General features: G+C 44.9%; 1 protein-coding gene across 1 annotated transcript; it reads left to right on the forward strand.

Annotated features, from left to right (window-relative positions):
* Positions 1–1,096: 1,096 nt before the first annotated feature.
* LOC137504711 (probable G-protein coupled receptor 148) lies at positions 1,097–2,221 on the forward strand. Its single transcript, XM_068233297.1, has one exon. It carries the CDS (start codon positions 1,097–1,099, stop codon positions 2,219–2,221), a length of 1,125 nt encoding a protein of 374 aa, XP_068089398.1.
* Positions 2,222–17,559: the final 15,338 nt, after the last annotated feature.

A 17,559-nucleotide genomic window follows, 5' to 3' on the forward strand; every position in this document is an offset into this window, starting at 1 on the left:
GCAAGTGTGTTCCCTGCCTCAAGGTCATTACATGTCTCTTTAAATCTTACCTTAAACCAATAAATGCCTAACCCTAAGACCACCCTGTTGGTGCCTAACCCTAAGACCAACCTGGTGGGGCCTAACCCTAAGACCACCCTTGTGGTGCCTAACCCTAAGACCACCCTGGTGGGGCCTAACCCTAAGACCACCCTGGTGGTGCCTAACCCTGAAACCCCACTGGTGGTGCCAAACCCTAAGACCGCCCAGGTGGTGCCTAACCCTAAGACACCCCCCCCCTCTCGTGGTGCCTAACCCTAAGACCACCCTGGTGGTGCCTAACCCTAAAACACGGCGCCCTTTTTATACACCTGATGCCAAAAGGGAAAAGATTTGCATTAATGTGAATGAGGCACCTTTTTTAATAGGCGCCATTATTACGGTATACCGTAAGAGATGTCATAGAGTTAAAATCGGTGCTAGGTAAGTCAATAGAAAATATTGGTAAGAAGAGATTACCAATATTTTCAGTATCGGCATCACCCAGTGCCGAGCTCACCAGGCAGCGCTGCTATACGACCTCTGCATCAGGTCTGTACATAGCCTGTACATATCCCGCACTGAGCGCTCTTTGAGTGGCACCATGATAATATCTCAAACCAAACAACAAATATTATGTTCCTCAAACAGCTTAGGTAAAATCTATTATATATCGCATAGTCCTAGAAAAAAAGCTAAACACAACATTGATTATAGTGAAAGAAATCAATGCACTGTCCTTTGTATCAGTGCAGAAAGGTATGACCTGATGGTAACACAGCCTGGCACACGTGGAATGCAATATTCTCTCTCACATACTTCTGTAATCATGGAGCTGGACCATCTGCTACTTTGTTATGGTAATACAGAAAAAAATCAACTTAACTTTATGATCACGGGTAATAACCAGGTAATCCTCTTGTGAAGCACTACTCAGAAGTACTCTGTCCCAAAGCTCTGCAAGCCGCAGGGATCGCTTTGGACTTTTGCTAATTTCAAGATTTTTTGGCATGAACCTGCTTCACACAAGCAAATTATTATTGGCAAGTAGGCATCTAAAAATACAGAACATTCAAGGATGACCTCCTTGGAGCAAAGCCCAGCTCTTTCAAGGACACAAGCTGTCAGAGAAGTCGTGAATGCCTCGCTATGCCACTTGCCAGGCTTGTTCAATGCATCGCTCATACTTCAGAGAGAGATGAATTCCAACACCACTGCACTTCAGCCAATGGACATCAAGAGGCCAACACAGTTCATGATACAGGAGTGGATTTTTAATCCGTCTTATACAGAGATGAACATGTTCATAATACCTACTGTCTTCTGCTGTACAACAGCTCTGCTTATCACACCTTCTGTAATATTTTCGATTTACTCCAACTTCAGCATGCGCCAAGAAACGAGGTTCTTACTGCTGGGAAATACCATCATCTGTGACTTGATATACCTGATGTTCTACACAGTGACGGCCATATGCAATATGATGAATGTGCAGATACCCAAAAATATCTGTATTATCTTTTTATTTGTCCTGGCTGTTGCCTATGGTGGTGGTGTCCTCACAACGGCCTTCATGGTGGTGGATACATACTTGGCAATCTTGTGGCCTCTACGTTATGCATCTCTGCTCCCGGCAAGAAGGACAAAGAAACTGTTATTGCTACTTTGGTTGTCATCATTGATCGTGCCTGCCGTTATCTTCTTAGCCACGTACTTTACCCAGAATTCACCACTATGCCCACTTCAGCTGTGTTCCCTCCCAGTGATCTTACTTATGGCACTGCATGGAGATGAAACGCTAAAGTTTTTTTACATCCTGGTCGTTATCATTTTCCTGTTATGCTTCTCCTTGATCCTTTGCTGCTATATCATCTTGTACTTTAAGACAAAGGATACTGGAATCTGGAAAAGTATCTCCTCAAGAGCGAACGTCACCTTTTTCATGAAGCACACCATGCTGCTCTTCTATATGAGCCCATTGCTCTTACTGCTTTCCGAATCTCTTCTTTATATGGGAAAAGTGATTGGTTTAAGGACTGCTTTATGGATAACGTTAACCATCTGCAATGTGTTAATAGTATTACCCAAGGCTGCATCCCCTTTTTTGTATGGACTTCGGTACAGAGAAATATATAAGTCCTTTAAGCTGCTTTTTGGGTTAAAAAAACACAGAGGCGTGGCACCCATCAAACAAGAAATATAACATTACTATTTGTCTATTAATTTTTCATAGAAATGTGACAATGTTCTGAAGAGGGGGGCGGGCAATATTCTAAAATGAAGGTCTGGCTTCTAAAGACTTGTAATAGGTTGTTTGTTGATTAAACTCTCCAAAGTCCACCAAAAATATTTAAACTTGCATAAGCATGGGGGCCATACAGTGCCTCAAGAATAGGCAGGCTATGGTTACAGGATCCAAGCCTCCCTGATGTCAGGGTTTAAATATTTGGGTGCAACTTTTAGCACCATGGAAGATGATGGCACTATATAAATCAATAATAATAAACAGGGCCGGATTTACCTTAAGGCATTGTAGGCATGTGCCTATAGGTCCCTAATGATGGAAAGGTGGCGCACATCCTCCTTCAGTCAGGGGCACCTCTAGCTACTTAATATTGAGGAACAGGTAGTCCTCGGTTAACAAACGAGATAGGGACTGTAGGTTTGTTCTTAACCTGAATCAGTTCTTAAGTCGGAACGCTGTGCTATTCCTGTCCACTTTGCCTCTTATGTGCCCCCCTTTGCCTCCAGTGTCCCCCTCTGTGCCTCTCTGTCTCCCTCTGTGCCTGTTCGTCCCCTGCAGTGCCTTTGTTATCTCTCTGTGCTCATTTGTCCCCCCTCTGTGTTCCTCTATGTCCCCCCTCTGTGACTGTCTATGTCCCCACCTCTGTTTGTACCCCTTTGTATGCCCTGTGGCAGTGGCATAGCTAAGGAGCTGTGGGCCCCGATGCAAGTTTTACATTGGAGCCCCCAAACACTCTATACGTAACAATTGATACGGCGCACCAAAACCTGCCAATGGCAACTACAGTGTCAGAGGTGCAAGAAGGGGATGGGGAACAGATCGCTAATGATTACGACTATTCAGAGTATCTATAGAAGTGATTATTATGAGCACAGGACCAATAGAGAGCTAATACTGTAGTTGAGGGAGGGCGCTTCAGGGCCTCTCTAGCCCAAGGGCCCCGATGCGGTCGCAACCTCTGCAACCCCTATTGCTACGCCCCTGCCCTGTGGGTTCTTCTACCCCCTGTGCCTCTGTCACCCCCGCACTGCCTCCTTTTTTACCCCCTGTGTCTTAATTTTTACCCCTTGTGTCTCTGTATCCCCTCTTTTTGCTCCCCCTGTACCTAAGTTTGTCCAATCTCTACCTCTATTTTCACCCCCCGTGCCCTGCGTTTTCCCCTTGCCCTCTGCCTCCCCCACCCTATGGACTCCAGCCCGAGTCCAACGCTCTCCGCCTCCCAATAGCCGGGTACAGCACCGCTAGATGCAGCATCGCACCGCTTCCTGTATGTCATGTGATACACAGGAACCTGTATGTCACATGACATATAGGAAGCAAGTGGATGCTGCATCTAGGGGTGGCTGTACGCGGCTATTGGGATCAGGAGGCGGGGAGAGGTGGACAGACAGCGTTGGACTTGGTTCAGAGGTGAGTCCAACACTGCTGCTGCTGCTGCGGGGACATGCACGGCACGCGGGGGAGTTTGAAGCCATTTCTTCAAACTTCCCCCAGCCGGAAATGACCTCATCACGACGGATCGGGCCGTTCGTATCGGTAGGTCGTTCATATGTCGGGCATTCGTAAACCGAAGACAACCCGTACTTCCTGCTACCTAACACTAAGGGGCACCTGTAGTTACCTATGACAGGCAAAGGAAGTAAGAGAGAAAAGACAGCTGGGCCAGCCAGCACACTTCTGGTGTGGTTCAGCATTTGTGTTTGGGGGCCAGTGAAAAAGCCTCGAGGGCCACATTCGGCCCGCAGGCCTTAGTTTGAGGACCACTGCTCTACAGCATCCAGAGGCTTCCCTCTTCCTCGGTAAGTTTGTTTTGTTAACTGAATTTTAGCTTTCAGCTTGGGTTCTGTTTAAAGTGAACCAAGTACCATTTGTAGCACCCAGGGCATCTCAATAGCACATTAAAGTGCATGCCAACAATGTGGCTCATTACTAAAAATCCTTCCATTTTACCTGTTCTTTTTACATTTCAAAGTTTAGCACAGGCTTTAACCCTACTTCTGAGGCCTGCCCAACTGCAGAAATGTCATGCAGATAAGGACTGATGTAGTTATTTTATTGCACACATTAGCAGATAGTAAACAAAAGCTTTCATTAGCACAGGGATGCAGAGATAGGACACCGTGCTTCAAAGAGTTTACAGAAGTCACAGATGCTATCTTCATACATTCCCCTGGATAAATAATAGGCAGCTAGAAGGGGAGGAAGGAACATGGCAGCTCCTATAGCTATTAGAAACCAGGAAAAAAAGGGGCGCTTGGTTCCCTTTAAGTAGCACCCACAATTTTAAACCCTCATGTTGGGGAGGAATGGATAATACTTATGTAGGGAGGTTGTTGGTTGGCTTCCTTAGTAGGGTCAGGTGATTTCCTATGGTGTTTTTAAAATTTTGCCCCATGATTGTTGCAGAATTCAAATTTACAATGTGACTCCCAGAACTCTTTATTTTATATGTCAAAAATACTAAATTAGAAATGACTGAGAACCCAGATCAATAGACTGTGCGCCCCTTTTCATCTACTTTGATCTTGTAACTGGATAATCTACCATGAATGTAGAATAACAATAAAATGCAGAACAAATGTTACATTTTTTTTTTAATCAAACTGACTTTGTCTTACTTTGTCTTACTGATCTGTTTCATAAAGAGATTAAAGAAGTACAAATATTTCTGTGTAAATATTTGGTGTACCAGGAGAGAAAGCCCCAAGCATTAAACCTTAATCAGGTTAAAGCATAGATTTGTTTTAAACAATATAAAGTATCTGTAATTTTATTCAAACTGTAGGGAACACATTTGACCATTCTTAATATTTCATATCACTAGGAAGTGCATAGATATGGCATCATCAACACAATCTTTCACAAAGATATATGGAAAATAGGACAGCACACTTGCAGGTGTAATTAATAAATGGTAATACTTATATTTATTGAAAGATGCATGCACAATTCCAGGAGACAACTTCGATCAGGACTCGATCCCTTAGGAGACCGTTTGGGGACTTAAGGTGGCCACTAACAGTCCCATTTCTAGCAAATAAACGTTCAATCGATCAGAAATTCTGATCGGATTGGTTGTAAATAATCTTCATTGATGGGCACAATCAATTACAAATAACTGGATTTTCGTCAAATCAAAATTTGGATTGTCTTGTTGGTTGTGATGGATAGGAAGCAAAGATTGGTTCGTTAATGGTGTAGTGAACGATTTTTCTTCTAATCCGAATTTTCTGATCGCTCAAACGATTTTTCACTAGAAATTGGATCGTTAGTGGCCACCTTAAGTCCTGTACAGATGCTTAGAAACATACTGTTTTTATGTGGGATAAAGGAGGGACAATAGTGTGGCACACAACGCAGTAGCATTCAGATGGAGGGCTAAGGAGAGGACCAGTAAGCAGCAAGGAACACCGGCCTCGATCTAATTTAGCATTGCCCATGTATGCACCCTAAAGAGAACCTGAGGCCAAAATGTATTCACAAAACAGATACTTACCTAAGGAAAGGGAAGACTTTGGATCCTAATGAGGCTTTCCTTGCTTCATCTGGTCCCCAGTTACTACTTGTGGATCCTCCAGCTAATTGGGCTGATCTCCCGTTCTAGTATGAGTGTGGCCATACTGCAGGCACATTACTGCCACGCTCGTGCTTAAAGAGGAACATGGCCACGATCAGATTCCAGACAAGCCCTTGTCGGTGATCTGTGGAGGGTCCGTGCTCTGTGACGGGGTCCAGAGGAGAGTGAAGGAAGCCTCATTAGGATCCAGAGGCTGCCCTCTTATTAGGAAAGTATGTGATTTTGTACCCGATGTTTGGCTTGGGTACACTTTAAGTCTGCAGTACCTTGGCATACGAGGCTGAGAGATAGCTGAGCCTTGATTGTGTACCCAGAGATAAATCATCAGCTTTTTTAATCAAAACTATAAAGCTCTTTTATAGCTTGGTTGTGCTGGAGCTGACCGAGTAAACACTGTCACCCATTCCTTGCCACTCCCACACCTACCCTACTACCAGATACACTCTATGTTCATGTGCCTATGTTTTTGTATTGAAATAGTACTTATGCTGCGCCACTCTTATACTTAATAAATACTGTCCAATATGATTCACATAAAGTCCTTTTAGTGCACTGTGTATCATCCACGTGTAATCAAAGTAAGAAAATAAATCCACTGCACGCTTCCAGGACAACCCTGCAAAAACACTGCTCAAAATATCGTGATACTGTTTTGATTATATGCTTCACTCTTGCTTCACCACAACCGTGCAGGTGCTGAAAGCGGTGTTATGCTTATCTCCCACCACCCCGCAAACAGAGAGGCTCATCAGATTGAAGCCACCTCTCAATCAGGTCAGGGACTCGCTCAAACTGTATGTATCACTCAGACCTCAGTGACGCATACCCGGACATCAAGGTTAAAAAGGCCTTTCATTTCTTCAATAAAACATATACTAATTGCGCAGTATCTCCAGACAAGTTAAAAATCACAACTGCGCTTCTCCCGCTACTCCAGCAACTTACAGACTTCAAAGGGTTAATTGGCATATCACAGTGGTGTGTCTTGCAGGCCCGGTGCTGAAACTCTCATTAACGTTCGCAGCATATCGCTCTCCCTGGCTTAGTGTACTTCCCAGGACCGTCCGTGCTAACACGCCTCACTGTCTACGTCACCTTGCGTCAGGTATACTGGCTTCCACTTTTACTATGTTTTTGTATTGTTTTTTTAATGGTGTAATGTATTAGACATAAGAATGTGTATTGTTCAATAGCAGTAACACAAGTGAATGTGTAGTGACAATGGCACAATAAAATAATTATGAGCCCTTGATGAGTTGATGTAGCAACGTAACGCGTAGGGCAGAGCTACGGAGCGACGTTTTTTTTCCTTATCACGTGACGCATGCCGGATGCGGCCGGCGTTACATGCTGAGATTTGAACAAGCAGCGGGGATTATATCGGATCGCTTGGTGAGGTCTTGTACTCTGTCCCACACATTGGATTTATTACCCCAAGCACAGCTTTACATATATTGCGATCCAACAAGTGACCACTTGGGTACTTTTGTCATCGACCCCATAGAATTGAATGTCAATGTTTATGGACTGATGATGAGCGCTACTTCTACTATTATTTGCATTGATTGAAGATATCACACGTATCTGGCTGTAGCGAACCACCTGGAACAAGGGTGTTATTGTCCTAATTTTATTGCTGGACAATACTAGCTAATTTTAAGAATTTTTACCGATTGGTGCACAATTGAGCGCTGTTTATAATTGTGTTTTATACAATAAAATAATGACAGTCCCCTTTCACTTCATCTGTGTAACCACAAATGAACACACAAAAGGCTAAACAATTTTATTCAAATGAATGGAAACACAAAGTGGTTTTGTGACAACAGCAAGTGGCATAGGACTTGCAGTCCCCTTTGAGAGCTGATAGCCTGTGTATAACTAAATTGTACAAATCAATAATTTAATGAGATCAGCACCCACGCAAATGGAAGAGAGGGTGGAGTACCCAGACCTGGCTGTCCTCCAGTACCTCTTGGACAGTAACGTTATAGATCAGAGGGTTAGATTGGCACCTCCACGTAATAATAAACTCTTTAGTAAAACATAGCTCTTTATTTCAAAACAGTAGGGGGCAGTTCAGCTTGATGAAAGGCTGTCTCTGAGACACTAGGCCCAATCCAATTCATTTTTCATCCTAAGTTTTCTCCTATGTGATACTTTCACATTGTAAATAAAAAGCCTTTTAAGCCCCCAGCAAGCAAGAATACCCTCAGAATAATTTTGACAGGACTTTTTCACCTACTTTTTGGTACTTTTTCAATTGCAGAGTGCAAACGTTATTTTAAACGGAAGATTGAAAATTATCTCCTAGTAGAAAACTTAGGAGAAAAGTCAATTGGATTGGGCCCACAGTGTCCTTATTTTTATATCAATTTTTTTTATAAAGAGCTATGTTTTAAAGAATAAATTATTACATGGAGGTGCCGATCCAACCTAACCCTCTAATATACAGTGGGATGCGAAAGTTTGGGCAACCTTGTTAATCGTCATGCTTTTCTTGTATAAATCGTTGGTGGTTACGATAAAAAATGTCAGTTAAATATATCATGTAGGAGACACACACAGTGATATTTGAGAAGTGAAATTAAGTTTATTGGATTATTGTTTAAACAAAATTAGGCAGGTGCATAAATTTGGGCACCACAAAAAAGAAGTGAAATCAATATTTAGTAGATCCTCCCTTTGCAGAAATTACAGCCTCTAAACGCTTCCTGTAGGTTCCAAGGAGAGTCTGGATTCTGGTTGAAGGTATTTTGAACCATTCCTCTTTACAAAACATCTCTAGTTCATTCAGGTTTGATGGCTTCCGTGCATGGACAGCTCTCTTTAACTTACACCACAGGTTTTCATTTATATTCACGTCTGGGGACTGAGATGGCCATTCCTGATCTGCCTCTCCAGTCTCTGCACTACAATGTGATCTCTTTTAACTCACGGTTGTGTTGAGATGTGTGTAATCGCAGCCTTAGGTAGATTGGCGGACAGTGACTCGATCCAAACGACACCTTGAAAATCGTGAAGAAGTTTATTCAAACTGTGCAGATCATACACCGATGAACAAATGGATAGGTCAAAAAATCATAGTGTGAGCAGCTAGCAGAAGCATGTAGCTGAGATGCAGGGTTGAAGCTAGAATGAGCTAGAATGAGCAGTAGGGGAGGAGACAAGGAGAACAGAGAAGGGTAAGGGAAGAGAATAGAGACACACTTGAAAATAGGCAAACTATGCATGTGTAACATGACAATTCCAGAATGTGGTACTTGTTCTTCTGCATGAATGCCTTAGTGGATTTTGAGCAGTGTTTAGGGTCGTTGTCTCATTAAAAAATCCAGCCCCGGCGCAGCTTCAGCATTGTCACTGATTCCTGGACATTGGTCTCCAGAATCTGCTGATACTGAGTGGAATTCATGTGTCCCTCAACTTTGACAAGATTCCCAGTCCCTGCATTGGCCACACAACCCCACAACATGATGGAACCACCACCATATTTTACTGTAGGTAGCAGGTGTTTTTCCAGGAATGCTGTGTTATTTTTCCTCCATGCATAACGCCCCTTGTTATGCCCAAATAACTCAATTTTATTTTCATCAGTCCACAGCACCTTATTCCAAAATGAAGCTGGCTTGTCCACATGTGTTTTAGCAAACCTCAACGGCTCTGTTTGTGCTGTGGGCGGAGAAAAGGCTTCCTCTGCATCACTCTCGCATACAGCATCTCCTTGTGTAAAGTGCGCCAAATGGTTGAACGATGCGCAGTGACTCCATTTGCAAGATGATGTTGTAGGTCTTTGGTGCTGGTATGTGGCTTGATTCTGACTGTTCTCACCATTCGTCACTTCTGTTTAACCGAGATTTTTCTTAGTCTGCCACTTTGAGCCTTAACTTGAACTGAGCCTGTGGTCTTCCATTTCCTCAATATGTTCCTAACTGTGGAAACAGACAGCTGAAATCTCTGAGACAGCTTTCTGTATCCTTCCCCTTAACCATGATGGTGAACAATCTTTGTCTTCAGGTCATTTGAGAGTTGTTTTGAGACCCCCATGTTGCTACTCTTCAGAGAAAATTAAAAGAGCAGGAAAACTTACAACTGACCCCCTGTTCTTTCTCATAATTGGATTCACCTGTGTATGTAGGTCAGGGGTCACGGAGCTTACCAAGCCCATTTGAGTTCCAATAATTTGTTCTAAAGGTTTTGGAATCAATAAAATGACAACAGTGCCCAAATTTAAGCACCTGCCTAATTTTAAACAATTATTGCGCACTTTCTGTAAATCCAATAAACCTAATTTCACTTCTCGGATATCAATATGTGTGTCTCCTATATGATATATTTAACTAACATTTTTTATCGTAACAACCAAGGATTTATATGGGAAAATCATGACAATTTACAAGGTTGCCCAAACTTTTGCATCCCATTGTATAATTAAATTGTACATACTCTAAGTTGGGTGGCTATTACCGTATATACTGGGATATAAGTCGACTTTGTGTGTAAGTTGAGCCAAATATTTGACCCTTTAAGCTGTAATTTGTTGATGACTCAAGTATAAGTCAACTCTGTAAAGTGTGCCATTAAAGGGAAGGTTCAGGGAATATGAAAAAAAACATAAAAATCCATATCCACTTACCTGGGGCTTCCTCCAGCCCGTGGCAGGCAGGAGGTGCCCTCGCCGCCGCTCCAGAGGCTCCCGGTCGTCTCCGGTGGCCGACCCGACCTGGCCAGGCCCGGCTGCCAGGTCGGGCTCTTCTGCGCTCTCATCTGCGCCTCACGGGGGCGCGCTGACATCATCGGACGTCCTCCGGGCTGTACTGTGCAGGCGCAGTAGTTCTGCGCCTGCGCAGTACAGCCCGGAGGACATCCGATGACGTCAGCGCGCCTGTGTGGGACGCAGAAGAGCCGGTCTTTGGAGCGCAAAAAAGCCCGACTTGGCAGCCGGCCTGGCCAGGTTGGGTCGGCCACCGGAGACCACCGGGAGCCTGCGGAGCGGCGGCGAGGGCACCTCCTGCCTGCCACGGGCTGGAGGAAGCCCCAGGTAAGTAGATATGGATTTTTTTTTTCATACTCCCTGAACCTTCCATTTAAGGGCTTAAGTCCCCAAATGCAGCCACAGTATCCTATGGACCCTAAGTGCAGTCATTAACATAGCCAGTAACAGCAAAACAGTGCCTCATAATACTGTATGTGTAGAAAGAATGAAGGGGTTGCACAAGTACTAGTCAAAAAAAATATGGCTCTGCTTAAAGGGAAGGTCCAAGCAAAATAAAAACATGAGTTTCACTTACCTGGGGCTTCTACCAGCCCCATGCAGCCATCCCGTGCCCTCATAGTCACTCACTGCTGCTCCAGTCCCCCGCTGGCATCTTGCCGACCTCGGAGGTCGGGGGGCCGCATTGCGTACATTTTTACGCATTCCTGCTAGTGCAGGAACATTAACACATACATTTTACGCGTTACTGGTTCAATGCGTAAAAATTTACGCATTGAACCGTTAACGCGTAAAAATGTATGTGTTAATGTTCCTGCACTAGCGGGAATGCATAAAAATGTACGCAATGCGGCCCCCCGACCTCCGAGGTCGGCAAGCTGCCAGCGAGGGACTGGAGCAGCAGTGAGTGACTATGAGGGCACGGGATGGCTGCATGGGGCTGGTAGAAGCCCCAGGTAAGTGAAACTCATTTTTTTATTTTGCTTGGACCTTCCCTTTAACAAACATTATTAAAAGTTTAATTACAACAGAGAAAGAACATGTGTGCATCAACCAAGTGAACCTGACAAATCTGGCTTTGCAAATTTGGCCTATTGGCTAATCACGAGACATTGCTCATGCAAATAAGCATTTGCTTTCGCATGCCTAAATATGCAGGGTCAAAAACCAAAAACCGCAAAACAATCGCCCTGCGGGAATTAGTTCATGCTATATAGCACTATCCAGGGGCGCCACGAGGAGGCTTCCCATTGCCCCCATACAACCGGGGGGCCGCGGGGGCCCCAGGCACTCTCACCGCCTGGAACCCACACAGCGGCACCCCGGAGGTGGAGGCTGGGGGGTGCAGGCGATCTCCCCAGCGTGGCCAACGTCGGGAAGAGCCGCCCGCACACACCTCCCAAGATTAAAAACAGGCACTTACCTCAACGTCCATTGCGTTCTGCTATATGCGCATAACCTGGGCGCGACACATAAGGGGCGGACAGGCGCAAATAGCCTGCTCCAGGGCTCTCACCTCCTAAAACAAGCCACTCACTACCTGCCCTCAGAAAAAAGAAATGCAATGCTAATTACAACAGAGAAAGAACATGTGTGCATCAACCAAGTGAACCTGACAAATCTGGCTTTGCAAATTTGGCCTATTGGCTAATCACGAGACATTGCTCATGCAAATAAGCATTTGCTTTCGCATGCCTAAATATGCAGGGTCAAAAACCAAAAACCGCAAAACAATCGCCCTGCGGGAATTAGTTCATGCTATATAGCACTATCCAGGGGCGCCACGAGGAGGCTTCCCATTGCCCCCATACAACCGGGGGGCCGCGGGGGCCCCAGGCACTCTCACCTCCTGGAACCCACACAGCGGCACCCCGGAGGTGGAGGCTGAGGGGTGCAGGCGATCTCCCCAGCGTGGCCAACGCCGGGAAGAGCCGCCCGCACACACCTCCCAAGATTAAAAACAGGCACTTACCTCAATGTCCATTGCGTTCTGCTGTATGCGCATAACCTGGGCGCAACACATAAGGGGCGGACAGGCGCATATTGCCTGCTCCAGGGGCAATGGGAAGCCTCCTCGTGGAGCCCCTGGATAGTGCTATATAGCATGAACTAATGAGCAATGTCTCGTGATTAGCCAATAGGCCAAATTTGCAAAGCCAGATTTGTCAGGTTCACTTGGTTGATGCACACATGTTCTTTCTCTGTTGTAATTATTATTAAAAGTTTGACCATATTATGCGGGGACGGGGTTTAGTAGTGGAAATTGTCACAGTAGAACTTGCATTTTATAGGACTAAATATCAGAAGGTTAAGTGTATAAGTCGCCCTGTATGAATTACTTTAACTTGTTAAACCTACATTTGTAGACTTATAGTTGAGTATATACTGTACTTATTTTTTAAACAATTGACAGTAAGATAACAAATGTTACCTTAATGAAACAACAGTCCTCATTTAGCTTTTAGCATTGATATATGGAGTAACCACAGCTCTAATTTGAGTAATTAAAAAAATGAAATGTTTGGGACAAGGCAAACACTATTTATAAATAAGTATTGTAAAAATTAAGCACTTTTTTCATGACATTATTTTCACTGGAGTTCCTCTTTAAGTTGTGTTTCTTGTTTAGTATCACTAACCTGTTGTTAGTGAGTTAGTCTTAGTGCCAAATCTTCTTTAAAACTGGGAGAGCTTGTTTGACAGGTATAAAAATATGTAGAAACTAAGTTGGATACTTCATTTTTTGTTAACAGTAATGCTAACTTGCTGTGAAAGCTGATATAAAGTAATTGTCCATTCCCCTCTTTTAACTGAGATGGAGTTTGTGGCTGATAGCAAATAAATACAAACTACGTTGAGTCCTTTTTTTCTTTTTTTTTTTTTTTAATTTTTATAGGGTGGCACTAACTTGTTATTTTATTTATTTAAGTATTTATATAGCGCCAACATATTACGCAGCGCTGTACAGAATATATATTGTCTCTTCACTAACTGTCCCTCAGAGGGGCTCACAATCTAGTTCCTATCATAGTCATATGTCTATGAATGTATCGTGTAGTGCATGTATCATAGTCTAGGGCCAATTTAGGGAAAAGCCAATGAACTTATCTGTATGTTTTTGGAATGTGGGAGGAAACCGGAGTGCCCAGAGGAAACCCACACAGACACAGGGAGAACATACAAACTCCTTGCAGATGTTGACCTTGCTGGGATTCTAACCGGGAACCCAGTGTTGCAAGGCAAGAGCGCTAACCACTATGCCACCGTGCTTGTTGTGATAAGAGACTCCGAAAATAAATGCCAAACTTTTTTTTCTTACTCGGAAGGTCTATTTGACTGATAGAAAATGTACGGAAACTTAGCTGAGTTCTTTTTAACCACTTGCCGACCGCGCACTCATACCGCGCGTCGGCAAAGTGGCAGTTGCAGGACCAGCCATGCAGTATTGCGTCGCCAGCTGCAGGCTGATTAATCAGGAAGCAGCCGCTCGCGCGAGCGGTTGCTTCCTGTCAATTCACGGCGGGGGGCTCTGTGAATAGCCTGCGGGCCGCCGATCGCGGCTCGCAGGCTAAATGTAAACACAAGCGGAAATAATCCGCTTTGTTTACATTGTATGGCGCTGCTGCGCAGCAGCGCCGTAAGGCAGATCGGCGATCCCCGGCCAATCAGCGGCCGGGGATCGCCGCCATGTGACAGGGGACAGCCTGTCACTGGCTGCACAGGACGGATAGCGTCCTGTGCAGCCCCGATCACCGGGGATGAGGAGATAGGAGAGGGAGGGGGGAATTTTGCCGCGGAGGGGGGCTTTGAGGTGCCCCCCCCCGCAACATGCCAGACAGGAGGAGCGATCAGACCCCCCCTGCACATCATCCCCATAGGGGGGGAAAAAGGGGGCGATCTGATCGCTCTGCCTGCACTCTGATCTGTGCTGGGGGCTGCAGAGCCCACCCAGCACAGATCACAAAAAATAACGCTGGTCCTTAAGGGGGGGGGTAAAGGGTGGGTCCTCAAGTGGTTAAAAAATGGTAACACTAGCTTCTTGTGACAAGAGAGATTGAAAATAAATGTCAACAACACATTATAACCAAGAAAGCCTATGCGGCTGATAAAACTGTATGCAAACTAAGCTGAATGCTTAACATCTTTTCAAATGGTAAAACTAACTTGTGATGATGAGTGAGAAAAATTCAGCGACAATTCCCCTTTTTCACAAGGATGGCTTTTGTGATAACAACTACTGTATGTCCATGCCATGCAGTCTCTGCCTGTAATGTTAAACATTAGCACAAGCTCGAATTTAAAATAGACTAGAATAAGCCCCACAAGCCAAATTTAATGCCGAATCCCCTATTTAACCACTCTGAAAAGAGCACACAGATAAACATCCCACTTTCCTGGGAATTAGCCTGGGTAAAATGTTTAGTTAATGTATCAATCAATCAATCAATCAATCAATCACCAAGTCACTGATATTATTCAGAATAATAATGGTCCTTCCAAATAGTTTGCAAGAAAGTTTATTTTTAAATCTCTTGAAAAGTAATTTCACCACATTGTATATATAGTATTATTTAATACTGGCAATTATTATTGTGCTTAAAGCGGAATATAACCCAGCATTTCAACTTTGCTCTAAAACATTATTTACATCATAGAGATGGCAGAGTAGGTGGCCTGAGGCGATGGGCGTGCGGCGTGAATGGCGGTAGCGTCGATTCATTCTGGTGATTCGTCGGTATGCTCCGGTTTCTGGTACCAACAGTCTCTGGTCCTTAAAGTGAACCAGAGACAAAGCATCATCATGTATTTTACCATATACAGTATATATCAATGGGGACATTAGAGAAAACACCTACCCTGCTCTCTGTTTCATTATTTACTGTTCAGCTTGCTTCTTATCAGCTCTGATAAAATCCCTGACTGAGCATTCAGTCTGGCTTTGCTCAGTCTGTATTCTCTGGTGTCTTTTCAAGCCCAAGCCTGCCCCCTGCTGGCTCTGCTCAGGAATCATTATAGCTGAGTCATTATAACAAAGCCAGACTGAATGCTCAGTCTGGGATTTTATCTGGGCTGATTAGAAGCAAGCTGAACAGTAAATAATGAAACAAAGAGCAGGGTAGGTGTTTTCTCTAATGTCCCCACTGATATATATTGTAAAATACATGAGGGTGCTTCCTCTCTGGTTCACTTTAAGAGGCCAGAGACTGCTGGTACTGAAGGGGTTAAAAAATGTATTTTCGACCTAAAACAGACTAGTGTCTATGTAAATATGTACACAACATACATTTGTACTAGAGATGATTATGGGTAGGTGTGAGGTCTACATGAACATGATTATCTATGGACTTTATACCTTACTTGCAGGGGGTGTAACCATAGCCCCGTGATCAGCACTGTCGCAGGGATGGGTCTGAGGGCTACGTAGTGCTGCTGCTGTTCTGCAGCAAGAAATACAAGGACTGGCACCGCTGAGTGTATATAAAGCTTTTTTATTGCATCAAAATGGCAGCAGTGACAGACTGCTGTTTCGGGTGAAAACCCTTTATCAAACTGTTCAAAGCCCAAAGAGGCACTGGGGTGGGACTCAGGCACGCTAACTTTTGTCTTTTTCGGTGCTCTCTTCCTTCTGTTTTTCATTTACTTAAGATGCAGAGCGGTTGCATCAGCAGCATAAGCTACCTGTTTTCCGGTGATGGACAGAATCTCCTCAATCCTCTCCAGTGTACAAGCGCCATACAGCCCATCACCATACAGCTCCCATCTCATCTTTGGTGGGGGCCATCTATAATTAGAAGAAATTTATGCTAGATCTGGTACCTTCATACAGGGCCGTACAGAGACAAAGGCGAGAGAGGCTCCAGCCTCAGGGCGCAGTGTAGGACGGGGCGCACAACTCACTCAGCTTTCATTCCCCTATTATGTTTGAAGCAGAGAGAAATAAGAAAAGTGGATACATGGCAGTGACTGCAAGCCAGATAAGTAGAGATTAACCCTCCTGGCGGTTTAATTATTTCCGCCAGGAGGCAGCGCAGCAGTTTTTTTTTTTTAAATCATGCTTAGCGACATCCCCCCACCCGCTTTGATCAGGAAATCCCGTTCAAAGAACGTGATTTCCTGGAGGGCTTCCCCCGTCGCCATGGCAACGGGGCGAGATGACGTCACCGACGTCGTGATGTCATTGGGAGTCCCTATCCACCCCTTGGCGCTGCCTGGCACTGATTGGCAGCGCACGGGCTCTGGGGGGGCGCGCGGCGCGACGGATAGCGGCGATCCAGCGCGGGGCGGCGGCGATCGGTGTGCTGACGCAGCTAGCAAAGTGCTAGCTGCGTCCAGCAAAAAAAAAAATTAAGTAAATCGGCCCAGTGGGGCCTGAGAAAACCTCCTGTGCGGCCAGGCAGGTTAAGAGTCAAGGTGTTGCGGGACCTGGGGGGCCTCTTAGTCTAATAGCAATCAGTGTGTGACGGCTGGGGTGGGAGGGATGGAGGGGCGCACTTTGGTGTCTCAGCCTTGGGTGCTGGAGGACCTTGCTCTGCTTTCATACACTGTAGCCTTAATTTGTAAAAGCCAGAATGTGCCATAATCTATTGTCACACTGGAGAAATCTCAGTCTCACCATTTATGGAAAACTTTCCCATAAGGAGGGCCCAGTCTAATGTCAAAATACACCCTGATCTTTTCTGGGCCAGTGTAAGCCACGCAGGGACTCTGGGGCAAAAGTAAATTAGGGGGCCCTACCCAGGCAAGCACAGTCAGCCCTCTGGGACCCGTTCCACCGTACCTCTCAGGTGGTCTCAAGCTGACTGCTCCTGTGGCCTTAGTTGCCTTATAACAACTCACCTGTCTGGCAACTGGTCCATTCCAATCTCTGTCTTCAGCCACGCTGCCTGCGTCTTCTTCATCCGGAACATGTTATGTGTAAATAACATGTCCTAGGCATACAGAAGAAGTAGGAAGCTTGGCTGAAGACAGAGATCGGAATAGAGCAGCCACCTGGACAGGGCAGTTGTT

This window comes from Hyperolius riggenbachi, chromosome 4, assembly GCF_040937935.1.
Source record: "Hyperolius riggenbachi isolate aHypRig1 chromosome 4, aHypRig1.pri, whole genome shotgun sequence".
Classification (NCBI taxonomy): Eukaryota; Metazoa; Chordata; class Amphibia; order Anura; family Hyperoliidae; genus Hyperolius; species Hyperolius riggenbachi.

Coding starts and splice junctions, on each gene's coding strand:
- LOC137504711 (XM_068233297.1), top strand. CDS start 1,097: ATGACCTCCTTGGAGCAAAGCCCAGCTCTTTCAAGGACACAAGCTGTC.